The sequence below is a fragment of the Leucoraja erinacea genome, chromosome 34 (genome assembly GCF_028641065.1).
Source record: "Leucoraja erinacea ecotype New England chromosome 34, Leri_hhj_1, whole genome shotgun sequence".
NCBI lineage: Eukaryota > Metazoa > Chordata > Chondrichthyes > Rajiformes > Rajidae > Leucoraja > Leucoraja erinaceus.
Genome location: NC_073410.1, coordinates 8,893,412 through 8,915,952, shown reverse-complemented (window position 1 = coordinate 8,915,952; position 22,541 = coordinate 8,893,412). Strand labels below are relative to the sequence as shown.

Genomic DNA, 22,541 nt, shown 5'->3' with positions numbered 1-22,541 from the left:
TAGAACAGACATGAGGAATTAAACAACACACTGTTAGAGCCAGCCTGAAACCTGCTTAATTGAAGCTCATTTTATTCATTCCACAGCCAAACTGGAGGATTAGTGGATGATCTTCAACCATAAATTGTGTCTACAGAGTATATGACTTCCCCAGTTTTTAAATGTATTATTTATGATATACAAACCACATCCAATGTAAAATCAGTCAGAAAAAACTGCATACTGTTGACACTGTTTGGTCCCCCCCCCCCCCACTTTAAAATTGAAGTCGTACTGTAATCTCAGAGAAAAGTGGGAATCACTTTTCATAATCTGCTATTTGTTCCCACACAAGACGGAGGGGTGGGGTTGTAGCTGTGGATGTAGAAACGGAAGGAGGTAGGAGAAGGTGAAAAAGGCTAGAGTGTGTGTGCGAGTGAGTGAGTAAGTGAATGTGTCTCTCGGGGTCTTTGCGTGGGTATGGGCATATGAGGGTATGCATATTTGTGTATATGCATATGTGTGTATATACTTAGGCGTGTTTGTGTGTGATCACATGTGTTGGCATGTGCCTGTTCATACATGTATGTGTGCATATCATTTCCAAATGTAGCAAAACAGCTGCTTTGTCTCTCCTTAGAGGAATTAATTACTAAAACAAACTTGCTTTACATTGAATGTCACCAACTACCAAAGCCACTCACCTGAACTCCTCGTTCACCCAATTCACCCTGCAAGAAACACCATAACAAATGTTTACTTGAATATTGCAAAAACATGATAGGAGTACAACAATAATTATTCTCCTGGTAACACCTTCTAATGGTGGCTTTGATAATATCAAGGAGCTCCAGTGAAGGAAACAAGAGAATATGGAACCCAGGTGTAACTGAGGAGATGGAAACAGGTCACCAGGTGTGGGAAGGTTCAGAAGGACTCTCCTGGGAGATGAGGATGATCTTTCACCTGAAAACTGGCACCCTCCTCTATCCTGGAACAACCCCCTACAGACCTGTACACAGAACATCTTCCCAAAGCCCCCCTCTGTGTGTTTCTCACTCAGTGGGTCTTCAAATGAGTCCCCTCCAATGACTATCATAAAAACAGTCTACACTTCTGGACATCACTCTCCATCTACAGAATCCCTCCTTTCCCAACAACCCAGGTCCGTTCATGACCTAGCCTTCATCTGCTAGCTGAGCCTTTCCACCTTCACTCATAAAGGGAATGAAACAACGACATTGTAATGCACTGCAGAGTCAAATTAATGAATGGACAGAAATACATGAGGGTGTCCCCTCTCTCCGCTTGTTCCCTACACCAGGAACAGGTGATTCCAAACTGCAGATAGTGCGGAATGCTCTCAGGTCACTTTGCCAGGTATTGGATTAATGTGCCGACACCAACCAGTGAGCTGAGCCCCAAACCCCAACAATCCATCCAGTGCCAATACCACCTTGTGGATAAGACATTAAACTAGTTGGCTGTAAATTGTTTCCCTGCACTAGCTTAAAGAAATACAGTGGAATTGTCTCCAATGCCCTGGCCCATGTTTATCCCTCACTCAGCACCCTGAAGCAGATACATAAGTGTGATTACCCACTTGTTGTGGACCTCACTTTGCTCAGATGTCCTGAACCCCTCATTACATTGATGACCATGAAAGAACTTCATCAACTTCAATGACATTTTGGGCATCCTGAGGTTAGGAAAGGTGCTGTAGGAGTGCAACTTCTTTCTCTCTAAAATTGACTCGAGTCACAACAGACTTCATTCACAGTTTTAAATTTTGATTATAATAATTTGCTATCATTATGGGGATTAATGAAGAAATAAATGGATACGCACCTTCTGACCTGGAGGGCCTACAGGTCCAGGCAGGCCTGAATCACCCTTAATTCCACCAGCAGCAGATCCTGGCTCTCCTCCTTCCCCCTGTTTAAGGAGACCACATTGTTCCATTAAACATAGATGTAGATTAGTGATCATCTATTATTTATCCACAATTGGCAATCTTCTTGTTGGACTCAAATAACAGTGCAACAGATAAAAACTGAAAGGCGCGCACCTTCGTGAATGGACCCAAGAAACATCAGCAAGTCTCGGATTTTTAAGCCCATGACGCTGAAGTCCACGTCTCACTGAGTGATAACTGGTTGCTCCAAACACTGGATTTCATGGAGAGACCAATGAAAGAGCCCAAGGTAGACACAAAATGCAGGAGTAACAGTGAGTCGGGCAGCATCTCTGGTGAAAAGGGATAGGTGACAATTTGGATCGAGACCCTTGACCTCAGTCTTCCAAAGGATCAGAGACCTCCATTGATTTCAGATACTCTTTCAGGCTTGTAGAATGCACGATTTGCTTTTAATTGAATGTCATACTCGAGTATTTAATGACGTTATCATTCTTATGCATTTTTAATGCATGTTATATTTCTGGTGTCAGAAATATTTAAAAATGTAAAGACTCATAAGATTTTGCCAGAAGACAAATCTCCACGGACAGATTTGCCTCCTTTTAATGCCTGTTCAGGCCGTGCTGGAAACATTGGGGGAGTGTAGCTTCAGTTCTACACCATTGCTGCTGATTCTTTGCCTTCTGACCTCAGTTTGCAGACGGGCTGACAAGATTGATCCTCCTAATCCGGACATGATGGGAACCACAGTGTTTCCAGCAGAAGTGACAAGCTCTGGGTCTAGCATCTCTGGGTCTGACAGTCTACAAAAGTCACTTCAACACCATCCAAACTTTGGTTGTTCGTGTACATAATTCTAGAATAGTGGCAGTCAGCTAGTCTTATATAATTAGCACAATGGCTTCTTTGGTTACAAGTCATTGCTGCCATTTTATTATTCTACCAATCAAAGTCATGTTAGGTAACAAAAACCCCACATTTATATTGCGTCTTTAATGAAAGAAAGTTCCTAATGAGCATTGTCAGCCAAAATAGTAGAAATATTAGGTTACCAAAAGCTTGATTGTTTGAAGGCAAAAAATACCTTAAAGGTGGAGAGGGGAAGGGAGGGAGGGGCGAAAGAGAGAGCAAGGGAAGTCTGGATGTTGGCATCCAGAACTTCCTAATTTTGTGGTTGTGCCCCAACTTTGGGGTCAACATGATATTAACATTTTAAATTAAATTCAAAATATGACTGCAAAATTAAATTATACTGCATACTTTTTGTTTCTTAATATTTATATGCTTTTAAACCGATGAGATGACTGGAAGCAATGAGAAAGCATAGGGCTGATGTGGCTTTAAATTCTGCTGGCTGAGGTCTAGTCACACTGTTCCCCTGTGCCCCCATCCACAGAACAAATGTAATGACAATGGTTTGGCTTTGTTAGATACAGCGCAGAAACAGGCTCTTTGGCCTACCGAGTCTGCACCAACCATCGATCCCTGCACATTAGCACTATCCTACACACACACACACACACTAGGGACAATTTACACATACTCCAAGCCAATTAACCTACAAACCTGTATATCTTTGGTGTGTGGGGGGGAAAACGAAGATCTCAAGATAAAACACACGTGGGTCACGGGGAGAAGGTACAAACTCCGTACAGTCGGCACCCGTAGTCAGGAAGGAACTTGGGTCTCTTGTCGACGTAAGGAAGCGACTCTACCGCTGTACCACCATGCTGCAGGTTGGCAGGTCAGTGGGTTCCAAGTTGTTGCAGGTATCCCGCGAGGGTTAGGTGAGTAACCTGGTGGATCATTTGGTGATGGCGTGGAGTAGGGTGAAGGAGGTAAAATCTGTCACCATGTTGCCTGCAGTGTTGCTGAAGGACAGCATGTGGACAACAGATCAGTTAGGTCAAAGATAGATCCCTGTGCACAGATGCACAGATAATTTGTTTATAAAATGAAGAAATACTGTAGATATTCCCATTTAGTTCCAGTCAGACAGGGGTGCGCTAATGAACAGTTCATATTGCCACTCATTTCAAATAAACAAGCCCTTAATTGATGCCAGTTATCTGCGTGAGGTATTCTATATAAAGTAGCTTCTGAAAGAGCAGACTTACTTTCTGCCCTGGGGCACCTTCAATCCCAGGTATGCCACTTTCACCCTGTACAATATAAACACCCAGGTTAGAAATCAAGCAACATTAGTGTTTATTGCAAGCTAGCAATATCCCAATTCGATAAGAGGGTTTCAAATTCTGAGTGAAAAAAATGCATTTTAAAATTAGAAACCAGCAGAGTATCTTCCGTCAAAATCTAGAAAATCAATTGGAAGTGAAAGAAGAATGAACTGTGATATTTCTTATCATTTTGCTGAGATTTTTCTTACTTAAAAACCATAACTCTCCTCTGCTGTAATGCTGGCCTGTAACCCGAATCTAGCTTCCATATATCACCACGTTGTATATTACTATCCATCAAGGATAAGCTATTCGACAGCTATGAGACACGGAGGCTTTGCACAACTACAAAGCAATATTTTAAAGAAAATTCACTGAACCAAAATGATGAAAGACACACATGCTAGAAAAATGGTAGAACCTGGCTTAGACATCTCCACTATCAATCACTGGGGTCAACTTTCTCTTGAACCTACTTTACTCCCCAATCTATACTCGTTTCACTCGAGTCTCAGAGCACCTCTGTTCTGAAATATTAATGTGCTTCACAACAGCACCACAGCTCCACAGGTTAGCACTGCTTTGTTCTTGTTGTGGTCGGATGCCCATGAACTACGTGATTAAACATTTTTCAGTAACTTTCAGGAGTTAGTGAACGATTGTACACAGTACTTGTTAACTTATTCTCCATCCTCACAACATCCTGAATCACTATCCAACTGTTTACAAACATATTAATCACCTGCAAAACTTAACAACACTCGGCTCTTTTTTTAAAATACTCTAACAATTAAACTAGATTTTTTTTCTGAATGCTCCATACTTGTATCTGATTATGGTTTGGGATGGTGCGAATTTTCATTACCATTGATGCAACAATTATTGTCACAACTTCTAGTGATTTGTGTGTGGGAGAGGAGTGATTTAAAATGATTTGCTCAGCTCTTGAATCCAATTAGCTGGTTTGCCATTGATTTTGTTTGTCCTAACTTTGGTTATAATCACTCATGGGGAAATAAATCAAATGTTTAAACAGTTGATTTTTATTAGTTTGACATAAAAATTAAGTTATTTCTTGTTGAAATTCACCAAATGTGTATTCATGGAGTGTGTGTACCAAAGGAGATGAGAATTGGTAAGAGAATGAATGCAGGAGAGGATCACCTTGGAGCATTTTGAGAGATCAGGTATGAGACTACAAATAGCCAGTGCCTGCACCTCAATCTGATCTTCTTAAATAATGTTAAAAGTCTGTAAATATGGCAGAAGGCAATGGAAACTCTTCTTAAGATCTCGCAATGAAGCAACGCAAGGCAAGCAACCGCAAATCCAACCACATCAGACCAAACATAATCATCTTCAGTGTGATTAAAATCTCACTGAGGTCCTGAATTCCTTCAGACAGGGTTACACTGAGGATCTTATACTGAATGGGTGGGGGACATGCACATGCACATAGAGGAGATACTATCAGGTGTTACCATCACATGCAGCTGTGCATCAAACAGTGCACAGGGACTTTCAATGTAAAGTGCCAACTTTAGCTGTGATTTCCCACACTACCCATGCATTGTAACTTCCAAAAATAACAAAAAGTCCATTGTCTGAATCAAACTTAAAGAGTCATCACACACATCTCCCCAAGTCCAGAGTTTGCGCTTAAATCACAATCTACATTCAAAGTGGAAATGAATATTTAATTATTTATTCTAAATTTTACACAGCAAAATGCATCTAAAGTATCCATACTGGAAGTGCTTACATCGAACCTCCAGCATAGAAACAGGACTTTCAGCCACACAGTTGGGTTGACATATTTATGTATTTTTCAGGATCTAAACAGTGCTGACAAGGCTGGTATTTATTGTGCACAGTGAATGGTGAATCAGCTCTCGAACTGGTGCAGTCTGTCTGTCCAAAAGGACCGCTCCAGCTCAAGACGGTGGTTCACCTTTACTGATGGGTAAGGACCTATAGAGTGGACAATGGCATTGGCAGTTATGCAATCATCAGCAACCATCCCTACTTCTGATCATATAACAGAAAGAGGTTATTAATGAAGCACTTCAGGATGGCCGGGCCCAGGCCACTCCCTAATGTCCCTGTCCCACTTGGGAAACCTGAACGGAAACCTCTGGAGACTTTGCGCCCCACCCAAGGTTTCCGTGCGGTTCCCAGAGGCTGCAGGTGGTTGCCGGAGGTTGCAGGTAGTGGAAGCAGGTAGGGGGACTGACAAAAACCTCCGGGAAGCGCACGGAAACCTTGGGTGGGGCGCAAAGTCTCCAGAGGTTTCCGTTCATGTTTCCTAAGTGGGACAGGGGCATTAGGAACTCAAATCAAGTGATCGTAGTCTGCAGAAACCTTGGATCATTTAATCCAGTGAACGTATCCTTTTATTTTATGGGAATGGGAAGGGAGTTAAAATGGTTAGTAATCGAGAGATCCAGCAGTCTTTGACAGACCGAGCTCAAGGGGTCAGCAAAACGATCGCCTAGTCTATGTTTGGGGTTGTCGATGTAAAGGAAGCCACATCAGAAACTCTGGGTGCATTAGATGGGACTAAAGGAGGTATACATGAATCTCTGTCTCACCTGGAAGGACTGTTGGGGTCCCTGGATGGATGTAAGGGTGAAGGTGTGGAGACTATGTTGCATCTCCTGCTGTTGCTGGGGAAAGTACCTGGGGAGGGGGTGATTTGGGTGGGAAAGGATGGGTGAACCAATGAGTGGATCTATGACAGCTAAGGGGAGCCATGTTTACTAAAGAAAGAGGATGTCCTAGAATGGAAAGCATCATGTTGGGAGCGGACGTGGAAGAGATGAAGACATTGAGAGTAGAGGATAGCATCTTTGCAAGAGGGAGAGTCAGAGAAGGTATAGTCCTGATATTGGTGGAATTTGTAGTAGATGCAAGTAGATAATTTGTCCCCTGTTTTGGAGACAGAGAGATCAAGAAAGGGAAGAGAGATGTCAACCATAGTTCAAGAGGGAAAATCTTCTACCTTGGTTTAATTCTATTTACTGGTTTTGTTAGCAGTAGTTTGCAAGGCAAGTTCATGCATCAATATATCAGGCACACCCACACTATAGATCCTACCCTGAACCCTCTCTTTCCGGGAAGGCCACGTGGACCAGCTTCTCCTGGCTCCCCCTAAGCATAAAATATGAAGATATCAGATCAATACACAGGACCTGAAAGGAAAGGTGGAACTGGGGCGAACATCGAGGACAGACGAGGAGACTTCAAGAACATATGAGAAAACTTCACAGACAAGGAAACAACAAGGCACTTTGTTCAATGTGATGAGACCACATTGTAATACATGGGATGAAACATGTATCTATCTCATTTTGCATAGGAAGGAACTGCAGATGCTGGTTTAAACCGAAGATAGACACAAAATGCTGGAGTAACTCAGCGGGACAGGCAGCATCTCTGGAGAAACATTTTGGGTTGTTTCAGTCTGAAGAAGGGTCTCGACCTGGAAAGTCACCCATTCCTTCTCTCCAGAGATGCTGCCTGTCCCACTGAGTTACTCCAGCATTTTGTTTCTATCTCGTTATGCAATTCTATGATCATACAATATTCGTGCAATGAAGTTATTACTTCTGACAGTTGTTTGAATATTTAATTATAGTCGCCTGTTTTAAATATTTCATGACTTATCAGAGATATTGCAAAAAAAATCTCATACAGCCTAATGCATAAAACAGCACTGTCGATAAAACGTATTAAATTATGAATACTAAACAGCAAGACAAGCTTTGGAATTAAAATATCATCAGCTATACAAATACTTCTCCAATGATGTGGAGTGGTGCAGCTTGATTGCTTTTCTTCAAGAGCCTGCAGTCTCACTTCTCTGTTGCTAAAGCTATGTTTTGTCGCTCGGGCCAATGGTTTAACCTCTCTGGTCAAATATTGTGTGACTCACACTGACCTCTGCTCAGCTATAATGAGAGTGGTTCACTGCTGGTCAAGGAAAGAATTAAATGGATAGTGCCCATTCAATAAAGGGCAACATAGAAAACAGAATGTACAAAGTAGAGGGATTTGCACAGGGGGAATTGAAGATTAAAATGGAAGGTGAGGAAGTGAATAATAAGGGGAGGAGAATGGCAGCGAGTGTTACAGCTTTTTAACCCCAGCTTGATCCTGACTTTGGAGATTTGAGAGTCTGAAGAAGGGTCTTGACCTGAAACGCCACCTATTCTTTTTCTCCAGAGATGCTGTCTGACCCGCTGAGTTACACCAGTTTTTGTATCTATCTTCGGTTTCAGCCAGCATCTTCAGTTCCTTCCTGCACACTTGGAGTTATCCCTGTGAGATCTAAGATCGCTTCTGGATGATCCATTTTTCTATCACACTCCAAACTGTCAGGTTGAATGGCGAGCATAAAGAACTCCTTAGTATGTAGCGAGATAATGACAGTGTGAAAGGGCAGTTGCCAGGCATATGAGAGACTAAATTGCAAGGATATTGGGAAATAAGACAAGTGGGAAGGGATCTACTGAGAGCCAGCATGAATGCTAAACATGATGAGCTGAATGGCCTCCTATGTATAGAAAGGAACTGCAGATGCTGGTATATACCAAAGATAGACAGTTGGAGTGTTGGAGTAACTCAGCGGTTCAGACAACATCTCTGGAGATAAAGGATGGATGACGTTTTGGGTTGGGTCCCTTCCTTAGACTCAAGCCTAAGACCTTCGTCTATGCAAGTTGAAAACCTCAGAAAAGAAGCACCCAGTAAACACTGATTAACCATGACGCATGGTGCTATTATTATATTGTTCAATGGAGTGACGTGTCACAAAGAGCATCTCAGATTGAAAAGGACAAAAGGAATTAAACCCGCCGGGTGTGAAATAAGCTAAAGTTCACCTTCTCTCCAGGTGATCCAGTCTTCCCTGGCTCTCCCTGTGTCCAAGATAAATGCACGAGAGGAAGGCAAGTCAGAAATGCACAGAGACAAGCGAACAAGAGTAATTGGGTTTAATGTCGTGTTGCACCGCGACTAACCTTTAACACAGGAGCAGTTGAAATAAATGCACCCTATTGATTGAAGGCAGATAATAGTTTGGAGTTAGATATCAGTGGAAAGTATAATTAGAGATAAAGGTGAATGAATTACAGAAATAGTAGCAGATTATTTAGGCACACAATCTTTGCTGGAATTTTAGTCAAATATTTAGCTTAACTATAAATGTATTTCTATAAATGCAGAAACAAAGAATTGCTGATTTTGGTTTACACACAGTGCTGGAGTAACTCAGCAGGTCAGGCAGAACATGGATAGGTGATGTTTCATGATAGGTGATCTCTGGAGAACATGGATAGGTGATGTTTTGGGTCGAGACCCTTCTTCATGCATTATTTTGTTGAGAGGAATATTTAAATCGTTCAGATTTACTTCGTAGTATTGGCTGCAGGAAAACTCACATAATCCAGGACCATTGACAATTTGGTGGTGTCAGACTGGCAGATTGTCCTGACTATTGTACCTTACTCTGACTAACAGCTCAGCAATTTTTTAATCCAGACCTTATGAAGACAAACATAATGCAAGACTCGGAGCACAAATAGAAAAACGTGAGTACTGAGCACGCTGCCTTTTCCATACTTTGTCTTGTTTGACATTTATCATCAGCTTTCCGGATCAAAAGTATTTCAAAGCCCATTTCACTGTCCATCTGTCTGTCAGGTTTAGTTAGGCTTAGCTTAGAGTTGATAACTCTAAGAGTTCTCTAGCATCGAAGCAGGCCCACTGAGTCCACACCAACCATTAATCACCTGTTTATACTAGTTCTGTGTTATCCCATGTTCTCATCAAATTCCTACACACTTGGAACAATTTGCTAAGGCCAATAAATATACAAACCCGCATGGCTTTGTGATGTGGGAGGAAATCAGAGCACTTGGGAGGAATGCAAATTCCGCACAGTCAGTGCCTAAGGTCTCTGGTGCCGTGAGGCAGCAGATATACCAGCGGCACCACTGTGCTCTTAAGCCTTTGAAAAAGAATGCACATTTTTGTAAGATACCGAAAAAAATGATTCTTTAACAATCAGCACAGATCTAAACTTGAATGGAAGATAGTAGTTGCACTTGATTGGTGAATGTACCTCACACTGGCATAGGATCCTTGACCTAAATTGACACTTAAATCAGCTATACTGGCAGAAAGAAACACTCTCTCAAAGGATCATCTGCATATTTTTGAACATTACCTCCCCAAACATTTGGAAATAGTACAATGAATACAATAGCCTGTTTGTAGCTACTATAATTTTTAAAAGGGTGCACTGGGATAATAAAAGGAAGAGGCTTTTGCTTCAAAATGCTTTTCCATCACTTTGATGTGTATGTATTCGTGTCGTGGGTAATGCAAACAAGGAGGCTGAAGGAGGACGAGGCAGTGTGCGGAGATGGAATACCTTTGTTCCAGGTTTTCCTGGGATACCAGGTCTTCCAAATTCTCCCTATGAAGACAGGAAAGTAAAAACATATACAATTTAAACAGAAAGAATTAAGAAGAAATATTGTCACTTCTATTCCAAGGGAGGATGGGAATGAGGAGAGACAGAGATAGGAAACAGGATAGGATAGGATGGTAGGAATAATGAAAAGGGGATACATTGTTCTAGTTTTGTAATTAAGCTGAAAATTCACATAAACTCCTCATTTCAATGTATTGCCACTGAATCTAACAGTGACTGCTGGTGATAATGATGTAGTCAGCTTCTGACCTATTTACTAACAATGCCAAATGGCAATTAGTCTCAAGCGTGCAAGTGTGTTAAGATTAAGTTTCAAATTAGCTTCTCAGAATCCGGTCCAAGGGCCCAATATCATCAATCAGTGAAATGAATCAGCATCAGTTATCTGAGACTCTGCTTATAACTGGAGACTTCACAGAGACCGACTCGAGTTTATTTAACCAAACGTAACATCAATATTTTGCACGACAGACAGTCCAATCAGTTTCCGTCATAGCAATATGAATACAATCTTACCTACAGTATCTCTATGCTTATATAACTGTTTTATAGGCAAAATAACTCAATAAACTTCAGAAATAAAAGTGTTGGTTGTGCTACATGCTGGGATGCCCAAGTATGTGCAAAAAATACATCTTTCCTTGTCTTCACACTTAAGGCTTCGTACTTTTACCTCTTGAGTTGAATTTTTATTTTAGTCTGATTTGACAATTATTCATGTTGCCGACCTGATCTCAGACATTAAATCTTGAGTATTTTTATTGCTTCCACTAACCCCACTGTAACCAGCAAGACTAATCAACACAGCAGCAGCACGCACAACCTAAATCCCCTCAGTCCTCTAGAGCTCACTCAGCGCTTTCCAGCAGCAATCACTGGGACCAGGACACTAGTCTGGTATTGTATTCCCTAGGCTTGAGGTGCTGCCAAACTGATGTTGCTCCTCCAGAGATCAGACACAGTTAGTCACACCCAGGAAATTCATGAGTTGGGTGGCTAATATCAGTTGTCTTATGCAGTTGGAAGTCTGGGTACCCCATTTCCAGCTGTAGAACGGGATACTGCAACTCAAGATGAATATTAGATATGTTTCTTCCAGCAGAACACTGGGCATCACATCTCGTTGAACAGGCCTCTGCAAAAATAGGTAATTAACCTCCATTTCTGCAGGTGAGATAACTCACCTCGAGATGAGCAGTGGATACCCATCTCCAGGTAAACATGGGTACTACCTCACGCTGAACATTTAGACACATCATTGCTTTCTGAACTAAGTGCAGAGGCCACCTTCAGCACATGAGGCACCTCACCTCCAGGTGACTAGGTCGCTACTAGATTGTCATTTGAACAAGTCGGATATCTAATCTCCAGCTCTGCAAGTTGGGTATCCATCTCCAACTCTACAAGAGGGGTCCCCCACCTGTAGCACACAAGCACCAGTTAATGACACATGGATCTCATCTCTAGCTAAAAGAAAGCTACCCTTACTTCTACCATAGGATTGAGGTAACCCATTGCTGGCTGGGTGTCAGGAACACTTTCTCCTTCCTTCAAACTTTCTTCACAGCTTCTATCAGGCAACTGAATCATCCTACCACAACTAGAGAGCAGTCCTCAACTACTATCTACCTCATTAGTGACCTCTGACTATCCTTGATTGGACTTTGCTAGCTTTATTCATACCTTCATTCATTCCTTCCTTTGATACCAGGCACTAAACATTATTCCCTTATCATGTATCTACACACTATAAATGGCTAGATTTGTAATCATATATTGTCTTTCCGCTGACTAGATAGTATGCAACAAAAGCTTTTCACTGTACCTCGGTACATGTGACAATAAACTAAACTGTAAAACTGAGATATCACTGAGAGTGTGATTTGAGTCCAATAAATTGATGAAACAGCACTCACTACATAATGACACTGTGCTCATACATATTATAAATCCTTAAGTAACAACTGAGATCCACAATGACTTTACAATGTGGTGGTGCAATCTGAAAATTATTTTGTTTATAAATACTGCCACTAAAATGCTTGAACTTTAATCTTCAGACTACTGTTGCTCATCATCTATCAAGACTGAAACAAAACATGACAATTTTCCACTCTTAAAATGGAAGAATGATTACTTACTGATTACATGCATAAATATTTAAAAGAATACTGAGTTGGAACATGCCCACGTCTTATTAGCCAGAGTTTCTCTTACTGTTAACTCTACCTCATTCAGTTATTGCACTTGTGTATTTCTTTGCAGTACTTCAGAAAGAACTACATTGTTTGCATCATTCTGTGACTTTGTTTTATTCATTGTTTAGAACAGTAAATCACAGAAGCAGGCCCTTTGACCCATAATGTTGTATATATCACTATCATGCATTCTGCATACAAAGAATTTCATTGCATCCTGCTCTATATAAAAAACAATAAACTTATCTGAATCTGAATGCCATTTGCCATCACTTGGTCTGCAGCCTAATATGCCTTCAGGTATTTGTCCAGATGCTTCTTAAATGTTGAAACAAGGAATTGCAGACATGGGTTTACAAAAAAATACACAAAATATTGGAGTAACTCAGTGAGTCAGGCAGCATCTCTGGAGAATGTTGATAGGTGGCATTTGGTTCAGGACCCTTTTCATACTGATTGTGGTGAGGGTGGGGGAGGGGGAGAAAAGGGAACTTGTACTGCCAAGTTCCTCCAGCACTTTGTGTCTTTTTTTTGCTTCTTAAATGTTGAGTACCTGCTTCCACCATTCCCTCACTTAAAATACATTCAACGTCATCCTTGAGAACATTTCAATAATCAACAGAATTAATACTTTATTTTGTATTATTCAAAATTAAAGAAAAATAATGTTGCAAGATTTCAGTCGGTGCTATCATTATATTGAATTAACTAATGCAAAAAAATATTATGGAGCCAGATGTTTGTATTGGGTAGGCACCAGGGACAACAAATTGGATGTTTAGCTTCAAATAATTGTCCATTTGGTGTCACCTTTGAAACGGGGAACTTGAACTAAAAGCTCTTTGGAAGCAAGTGCTTTTAAATTGTGGTGTCCTTTCTCTCGAGGCATTGGCTCCTGGCCACCAGGGGGCAGCACTGTTAACATGCTGAAAGGTCCACCGCTTGTCCCACCAAGATAGAGTGAGTGAAGGAAAATAGGTAGTCGATGAATTTGGACAACATGCCTGGATCGCAAGGAAGAGAGTGGCCAGGAATTGGATGTTGGTCACAAAACAAGGGGATAATAAAATCCTTGAGAGTTGAGTTGAGCATTGTTGGGAAGGAGTTAAGATGATTGGGATCGGCTGCCAAATGGATATCAGAGTCGTGATTGTGGTGGTGTGAAGGGCCAGTGTGGGAGGATTAGAGGTTGTTACTTTAGACGAACTTCAGAGATACAGCGTTTAAACAGGCCCTTCAGCCCACCAAGTCTATGCCAACCACCGGTCGCCATGTACAGTACTTTCCTACACACTCGGGACAATTTGTAATTTACAGAAGCCAAAACCTGCACATCTTTGGAGTGTGGCACTCGGAGAAAACCCATGTGGTCACAGGGAGAACTCCATACAGACAGCACCTGTAGTCAAGATCAAACCCGGGTCTCTGGCGCTATAAGGCAGCAACTCTACCACTGCTTCACCGTGCCCCATAGGTTGCTGCACAGCTTATGCTTATTTACAGTATATTGAGCATCTTCACTAGATGGATGGTCAAATTTACATGAAGGAGGATGGCAGTCCATTTGCTAGCCCTATCTGCCCAAGTCCAGAGGGCATCTGAGATGCACCAGTATCTTTTCTCCAGCACGTCACAGCTCCACTGCTGTACTGAATGATGAGTCCAGGAGCAGAGCTCAAGTTTGTCTTTGACTTTCAGCCTTTCATCACATCCAGGCTCAAGTTCAAGAGGAGCTGAGCCACAAGCAGCTGATAGCTGGCCATGCTGCAGATTAAACCGTATGATTCGGCCTGGCGACATTTTTAGCCTTTGTGCCACTGACTGGAAATCCAGTGATGCCTATGGCCTAAACTATCATTGTTGCTGCATCACATTTACATAAGGGAGAGCTTTCATTTGTGCCCTGTTATTGCAGATTGTGCGAAAGACCTTGGGTAAATCAGTCACCTAGTTTAAGTCAGTAAGCTCTAAACAGACAGGGCCAGTGCTGATTTAGAACCATTCTGGGAGATGGAGTCAACCAAGGTAAAAAAACAGTGATCTAAAAATCAATCACTTAATAGAACTCTCCTCCATACATTAATTTTAATTTACTGCTAATCCCAATATAATAATTCACTTTCCTCCCTTTTAAAATACTCATAAAATTGACATGCTCATTATTGTAGTCTTGGTTTATACAGGGGAGCCAACATAACTCTGTTTGACTGACTCGATTAACATTTTGTTCAGATAACAGAGAACGTTGGTGAAGGAATGGAGTAGATTTTTTCTAACTTGTCAGAAACCACTTGAAAAAAATCCCATGCAAAATGTTGGTCACAAAATTGAGGCCCTTGGAATTAACTATTCAGTCAGAGTTTTTAAGGAAATGGAGAGCAGGAGTATACAGCTCTTTATTCAGACTTATACGATGCGCTTTCCACAAGGTTATAGAGCATTCACTGACTTGATAGATAGATAGATAGATAGATAGATAGATAGATAGTGCAAAAGTTCTAAATTTGCGAAAAGGCTGAATCAATAGTCAGGCACGTGGCAGCTGAACTGCAACAGCAAAGCATGAAGTGATACGTGCAGACTGAAAAAGCAGGAGACAAGATGGAGTAAATGGGACTGTTCAAAAGATGTGCGGCAACAGAGAGTGGATGCGGCCATATTGAAAGAGTGCTTAGTAAAATATATGGGCTCCTAGGATTCATAAGTTGAGATATAGATAACAAAGCAAAAAGATAATGTTGAAGATAGACACAAAAAGCAGGAGTAACTCAGCGGGTCGGACAGCATCTTTGGAGAAAAGGAATAGATGACGTTTCGGGTCGAGGCCCTTCCTCAGACTTTTGTTGAATCTGGTTTAGTCACAATTGGGATATAGTGTTTAAGAAAGAACTGCAGATGCTGGAAAAATCGAAGGTGGACAAAAATGCTGGAGAAACTCAGCGAGTGAGGCAGCATTTATGGAGCGAAGGAATAGGTGACGTTTCGGGTCGAGACCCTTCTTCGGACTGGGATATAGTGTTCAGTTCTGGTCACCTCATTTAAAAAAGAATATAAAAGCTTTGGTGAGGGTGTAGGAAAGATTTATTGGAATGGCTGCAGGTGTGAGTATCTCCGTTGCAAGTTTAGACTACAGAAGATGGCCGATAGATATTTCAAAGAGCTGCGGCTGTTCATGAAGGGTGTCGATGGAGTATTGAGAGCAAAACTGTTCCTATTCTCAGCTGGTTCAAGGATCGGAACCGCAGGCTTAGAGTTTTGGGACACAAACAGAAGGAAGGCAGGAGGAAAAGTCTTTATTACGTGGAGAGCAGCGAAGATCTCATCATGGATGAGCATGGTGGAAATGGAGTCAATCCAAGGAAACATAATATCCAGGATTATGGGGAGAAGGTGGTGGACTGAGACTGGCAGGGTTGCTGCAAGAGGAACTGGCAGAGACTCGCTGGATTGAACAGCATCCTCTGTGCCACAACATTACAAAATCAAAGCGTCCTTCCAACACAATTCAAATTGACAGTTTTGCTCTTTATCTGAAGAAGATCAGACCCATCCGTAAGTATGATGAATGTAGCAGGGAGTGGTTGAGTAACTACTGCCTGCTTTTTTCCCTCCCCTACTCATACCAGTAACACGAGGAAGCCTGATTCTTAATCATTCCTCGATAACAATCAGCACGGGAGCACCTCAAGGCTGCTTGTTCAGCTCTATACTCATGACTGTGTAGCTGGACATAGTGCGAACTCCATCATCAAGTTCACCAATGACACCACTGTTGTGGGACGAATCACTGATGGTGACGAGTCAGGGTATAGAAGTGAGATCGACCGATTGACCAAATGGTGCCAGCACAATAACCTGGCTCTCAACACCAGCAAAACCAAGGAACCGATTGTGGACTTTGGAAGGGGTTGGACAGGGACCCACAATCCCATTTATATCAACGGGACGATGATGGAATGGGTCAAGAACTTCAAATTCTTGGGCTTCCATATTTCTGAAGATCTTTCCTGGTTGCAGCACACTAATGCAATTATAAAGAAAGCACATCAGCGCCTCTACTTCCTGAGGAGATTACGGAGAGTCGGTTTGTCAAAGAGGACTCTCTCGAACCTCTACAAGTGCACATTAGAGAGCATACTGGCTGGTTGCATCATGGCTTGGTTCGGCAACTTGAGTGTCCAGGAGCGGAAAGGAATGCAGAAAGTTGTGACCACTGCCCAGTCCATCATCGGCTCTGACCTCCCCACCATCGAAGGGATCTATCGCAGTCGCTGCCTCAAAAAGGCTGCCAGCATCATCAAGGACCCACACCATCCTGGCCACACGCTCTTCTCTCCGCTGCCATCAGGTAGAAGGTACAGGAGTCAGAAATCTGGTACATCCAGGTTCAGGAACAGCTGCTTCCCCACAGCCATCAGGCTATTAAACTTGCCATCAAACAAACTCTGAACTATAACAGCCTATTGCACTTTATCTGTTTATTTATGTGTGTGTATATATATATGGTCTGTGCTATATACACACACTGAACTGTTCTGTATTTATGCTTACAATACTCTGTTGTGCTGCAACAAGCAAGAATTTCATTGTCCTCTCTGGGACACACGACAATAAACTCTCTTGTGTTTCAGAAGGAACTGCAGATGCTGGTACACAAGAAGATAGACAAAAATGCTGGAGAAACTCAGCGGGTGCAGCAGCATCTATGGAGCGAAGGAAATAGGCAACGTTTCGGGCTGAAACCCTTCTTCAGACTGATGGGGAGTGGCGGGGTGAAGAAAGGAAAAAGGAGGAGGAGGAACCCGAGGGCTGAGGGATGGGAGGAAACAGCAAGGGCTAACAAAATTGGGAGAATTCAATGTTCAATAAACTCTCTTGACTTGACTAGACTGGACTACTTAAGAGAGCAAAAGTAACCAGCAGATGGCGCTGTTGGTGTACAAGCACAAATGCCAAGACCTCAAACTGCTACAGCCATCACTCATAATGTACGTCCACAGGTACGTTCTATGCCATTGATTCAAGATCTGCTTTTTTTTCAGAAGGAGCAACAGCTGACAAATTCTAATGATTTACCTTTCTGCCTAAGAAGGCATGGGGTTTCTTTGGATTTGAATCCAGTTCAAGATATTTCAGATTAATGTCCAGGCTCAATGCTCGGGTAGTTCTTTCTGTTGCTATGTTATACAACCACCTGGACCTCTAAAGTGCGAATAACAAGGAGGGTAATTGCTATGTTTCCGTAATACCTGACAAAGCAAACAACTCTCCCTGTCCAGGTGCAGGAACAGGTTCCTTTTAATCAAAGTTTACTGGTGTGCCAAAGAAAGCTAAGCGCAGATTCTATCTCGGACCAAAATCCCTGGTTGCACTTGCCACTGTGTGAACTTCACAATAGTTCACTCTTGGTCAATGTAAAGTTAATTACAGCAGGCAAGCAAAAGCATCGTATGAATCACAGCTTAACCTCAGGCTAGAGGTAAATGAGATTGTATGGTGTGGGATCAAATTTTCACCCTTATACCACTGGGAAACGACGCACCATATAAGATGCTACCATGTACTAGTGACCTCCCAGAAGATGAAACACTGAGATCATACAGCTTGGGGTGAGATTACTAATTCAAAGTTGCCACAAAGATGGAAATTCTCACTGAAGCAACCACTGAATAAATCAGGTCAAAATCCATGCTACTCACCAATAATTTCATCTGCTCCAAGTACTTTCCAAGATTTGTATGCAGCATGTATTTGTTTAGTTGAGTTTATTATTGTCACGTGTACCGAGGTACAGTGAAATGCTTTTGTTACCTGCTAACCAGTCAGCAGAAAGACAATTCATGATTGCAATTGAGCCATTTACAGTGTACAGATGCATGATGAAGGATATAATGTGAAGAATATTTAGTGCAAAATAAAGCCAGTAAAGTCTGATCAAAGATAGTCCGATGGTCTCCAATGAGGTATATAGTAGTTGACAGCACTCTAGTGTATGTTCTCACTGTGACCTGCATGGGTTTCCTCCCATTCTCCAAAGACATACAAGTTTGTAGGTTAATTGGCTTGGTAAATGTAAACATTGTCCCCAGTGGGTGTAGGATAGTGTTCATGTGCGGGGATCGCTGGTTGGCACGGATCCGGTGGGCCGAAGGGCCTGTTTCCATGCTGTATCTCTAAACCTAAGCCTAAACTAGGTGTGAGATGAATTGGTGGGGGGTTAGGTACTCAACGGTCAGGCAGTATCTCTGGAAAAAAGGCATTTTGGATCGGAACCCTTCTTCAGGCTGAAAGATAGAGGTGGGGGGAGGGGAATACTGGAGGCAAGAAATGGCCAGTTAGGTCAGTATAGTGTGGGAACTGAAGGAGAGCATATGAGTGGCCCACCAATGTGATCACATTTCCTGGCCATTGTTGCTATGGAGCCTTGTACCAGGAATGATGTTGCCCTGAAAGTATCTGAAGCAAAAATCACAACAGAACCACCATGTTTGAAGTTCCTGCTCCCTGACATCGTTCCAGCAATTCAGACAGGATCGCTTAACTGCTCTCTGTAAATGCATTCGTGAACAGAAAACATTCACTCAAATCTCAGGATTGTGTATTTTTTATCCTTCTACACTGGAAGTACAAAATGGTAACTAAGAAACTACACAACGTATACTAAATGTAAGGATTTATCTTCTCTTCCTTTTATCATTTCTTTCAAACTCTCAGACATTCCACAGTACTTTATAGCCTCCGAAGTATTTCTGAAGGCACAGTGGTAAGGTTGGAAATATAATGTGTCTGGGTCTGGAATTGTTGACCTGATTTCAACAGACAGCCTGTATTTTCGCATTCCTAACGGAACACAGCCAGAACTGAAATGCACAACGACGATGGAATAGCAATTACAGCTAATAACCTGGTTGTTTCGAAGTAAGCAGCAGACAGTAAGATGAGGCCGTGGGCCATCTGCATTTACCATTTCAACAACCAGGCTCAATGACAAACACAACATGTGATTCATTGGAGACGGTGCAGAGGATGTAGAGACTGTGCTGAGATGGAACATTTCCAGTTATAAGGGAGACTGGATAGGATGGATCTGGCTCCTTTGTAGAGGAGGTTGAAGCTGGACTTGATAGTGGTGTACAAAAATGATGAGGGGCGTAGATCAGGTAGATAGTAGAAAACTTTTCCTCACAGCAAATGTTTCTAAATCTCAGAGGGCACAGTTGAGGGTAAGAGGTAAATTAGGGGTCGGCAACCTACGGCCCCAGGGCCGAATGCGGCCCGTAACCCAAAATCATCCGGCCCGCAGGCGGATTTTTTTCTCGTAATCATCCGGCACGCCGAACGTGGCTGAGCGCCCCCCCGAGCACGGCCGGGCTCTGACTGTACCGCATCCTGCGCAATGGCCGCCGGCACGGCTGCGCGCCTTCTGTGAACACGTTTAAGAAAGAACTGCAGATGCTGGAAAAATCAAATGTAGACAAAAATGCTGGAGAAACTCAGCGGGTGAGACATGCAAGGACTGCATGAGGCTGCCTCTCCCGCTGAGTTTCTCCAGCATCTTTGTCTACCCTCTGTGAACACGTGATTTGATGCCTGCCATCCGGGGCGGGAAGGGGGCAGGATCCATATGTACACGTGATAGATGCGGCCCACCATCCGCTCACAGACATGCGTCCCGACCCCTATGCAGAACAAGGTTGCCGACCCCTGAGGTAAAGGAATCCGAGGAAGAATATTTTCACCTGAGGGTGTTTGGAATCTGAAATTCACAGCCTGAGATGATACTTTCACATCATTTATGAAGTATCTGGATGGACACAAGATTCAGAAAGGCTCCTAATGCCATGGACCTGGAAATGCTGGTAAATGGAATTCATAGAGATGGGCACTTGACACTTGACACAGCTCATGTGGGCTGAATGGACGTTCTGTGCTAGATGACCACTAAACTCCATTCAGGTTATCAACAACGAGTGATCAGTATCAATCATTTCCATCAACTTACTGTTTCATAAAATGTCCTAAATCTAAATAAGTAGTCATGTCTCAACACAATTTGGCTAGACACCAGAATATAATAACACATTTACATCCGATTCCCTCTACCTCATTGTGAGGTACAATACTAAGAACTATAGTTTTCACTCTATTTCTTTTTTTCTCCCTACCTATTGTAATAATAATAATAATAATAATAATAATAAATTTTATTTATGGGCGCCTTTCAAGAGTCTCAAGGCCAACTTACAAAAATTTAGCAGGTAGAGGAAAAACATGTAAGGGGAATGAAATAAATAGTAGAGACATGACTAGTACACAAAGTAAAGACAGAATTCAATTCAAAACACAATATGAGGCAATTAATGCACAGATGAAAAGGGAGGGGGACGTGGGGCTAAGGATAGGCAGAGGTGAAGAGATGGGTCTTGAGGCGGGACTGGAAGATGGTGAGGTACACGGAATTGTGGATCAGTTGGGGGAGGGAGTTCCAGAGCCTGGGAGCTGCCCTGGAGAAGGCTCTGTCCCCAAAACTGCGGAGGTTGAACTTGTGGCTGGAGAGGAGACCGGCTGATGTGGATCTGAGGGTTGGTAGGGGGAGAGGAGGTCAGTGGGATATGGCCAGATGGTGGAGGGCTTTGTAGGTGAGGACCAGGATTTTGTAGGTGATCCGGTGGGAGATTGTACTTGAGTTTGGCTTGATTGTATCTATCTATGTAGATACCTATCAGATTTGATTGGATAATCTGTGGAATTCTCTGCCACAGAAGGCAGTGGAGGTCAATTCGCTGGATGTTTTCAAGAGAGAGTGAAGGGCCTGTCCCACTGGGTCATCATTCGCGCGCCATTTACGTGACCTGCCATCGCCTGGGTAGCGCAGGACGGGCGCATGGAGTGGTGTGGAAGCGTGTGGAGTGGCGTGGAGGAGTGTGGATTTCGTCCAGCACAAAATCTTCTCGTGCCACCGGCCTGTCGCGTAACTGACGGCCAAAGTCGAACACGCCCAAGAGATATAGCTCTTAGGGCTAAAGGATCAAGGGATATGGGGGAAAAGCAGGAATGGGGCACTGATTTTAGATGATCAGCCATGATCATATTGCATCGTTTGAAGGGCCAAATGGCCTATTCCTGCACCTATTTTTCTATGTTTCTATGCAAAACAAACCTTTTCACTGTACCTTGGTATACCTGACAATAATACACCCAAACCTAAGCATAGCATCTTCAATGAAGTTGAGGGCTTTCTCTGAACTTACAAATGTTACACAGTCACAGGCTCATGTATGGTAAAGAAACAATGGCAGCCAATTTACATAACAAACTCACTCAAGCACCAGAACTAATTGAAGTGACAGTTACACTTCACTGACAGATTGAAGGGGAAATGTTAGTCAGGACATTGGCAAACCATTTATTTTTCTTATAGTTCCATCTATACCCATCTGAGAGGAGATGTGCATTGTTTAACATTTAATTTGTGGGACAGCACTCCCCCCTCCCCCCAAATGCAGCTTTCCCTCTGTTCTGCAGCGACGGATTAGCCTGGATTATGCATCAAATCCCTGGAAATGGACTTGAACTGCAACATGACAGTAACAATGTTCCACTCACTCTGACATGACCGGCATCTGGCACCATCAACAGAAGCACGCTGTTCTCTTCTAATATCAAAGTAACTCCATTGAACCCCTCATGTCAAAGCCAAGGAATCCTAATCCTTTCACTTCTTCTTTGATAAATGGTCAGGGGTGTGGATGACTAACTTCACAAGAGCA

General features: G+C 42.6%; 1 protein-coding gene across 4 annotated transcripts in view; it reads right to left on the bottom strand.

Annotated features, from left to right (window-relative positions):
* LOC129712973 (collagen alpha-1(XIII) chain-like) overlaps positions 1–22,541 on the bottom strand; it is a 200,612-nt gene that overhangs the window by 30,108 nt on the left and 147,963 nt on the right. For 2 of the 4 annotated variants that reach the window (XM_055661794.1, XM_055661795.1), the window contains 7 exons: positions 10,511–10,555; positions 9,096–9,128; positions 8,958–8,993; positions 7,171–7,224; positions 4,015–4,059; positions 1,828–1,914; positions 684–710 (listed from right to left, as the gene is read on the bottom strand). In XM_055661794.1, coding sequence (XP_055517769.1) covers positions 684–710; positions 1,828–1,914; positions 4,015–4,059; positions 7,171–7,224; positions 8,958–8,993; positions 9,096–9,128; positions 10,511–10,555 — 327 coding nt within the window. The remainder of the gene's footprint in view (positions 1–683; positions 711–1,827; positions 1,915–4,014; positions 4,060–7,170; positions 7,225–8,957; positions 8,994–9,095; positions 9,129–10,510; positions 10,556–22,541) is intronic. The other 2 variants (XM_055661796.1, XM_055661797.1) reach the window with 1 other exon arrangement.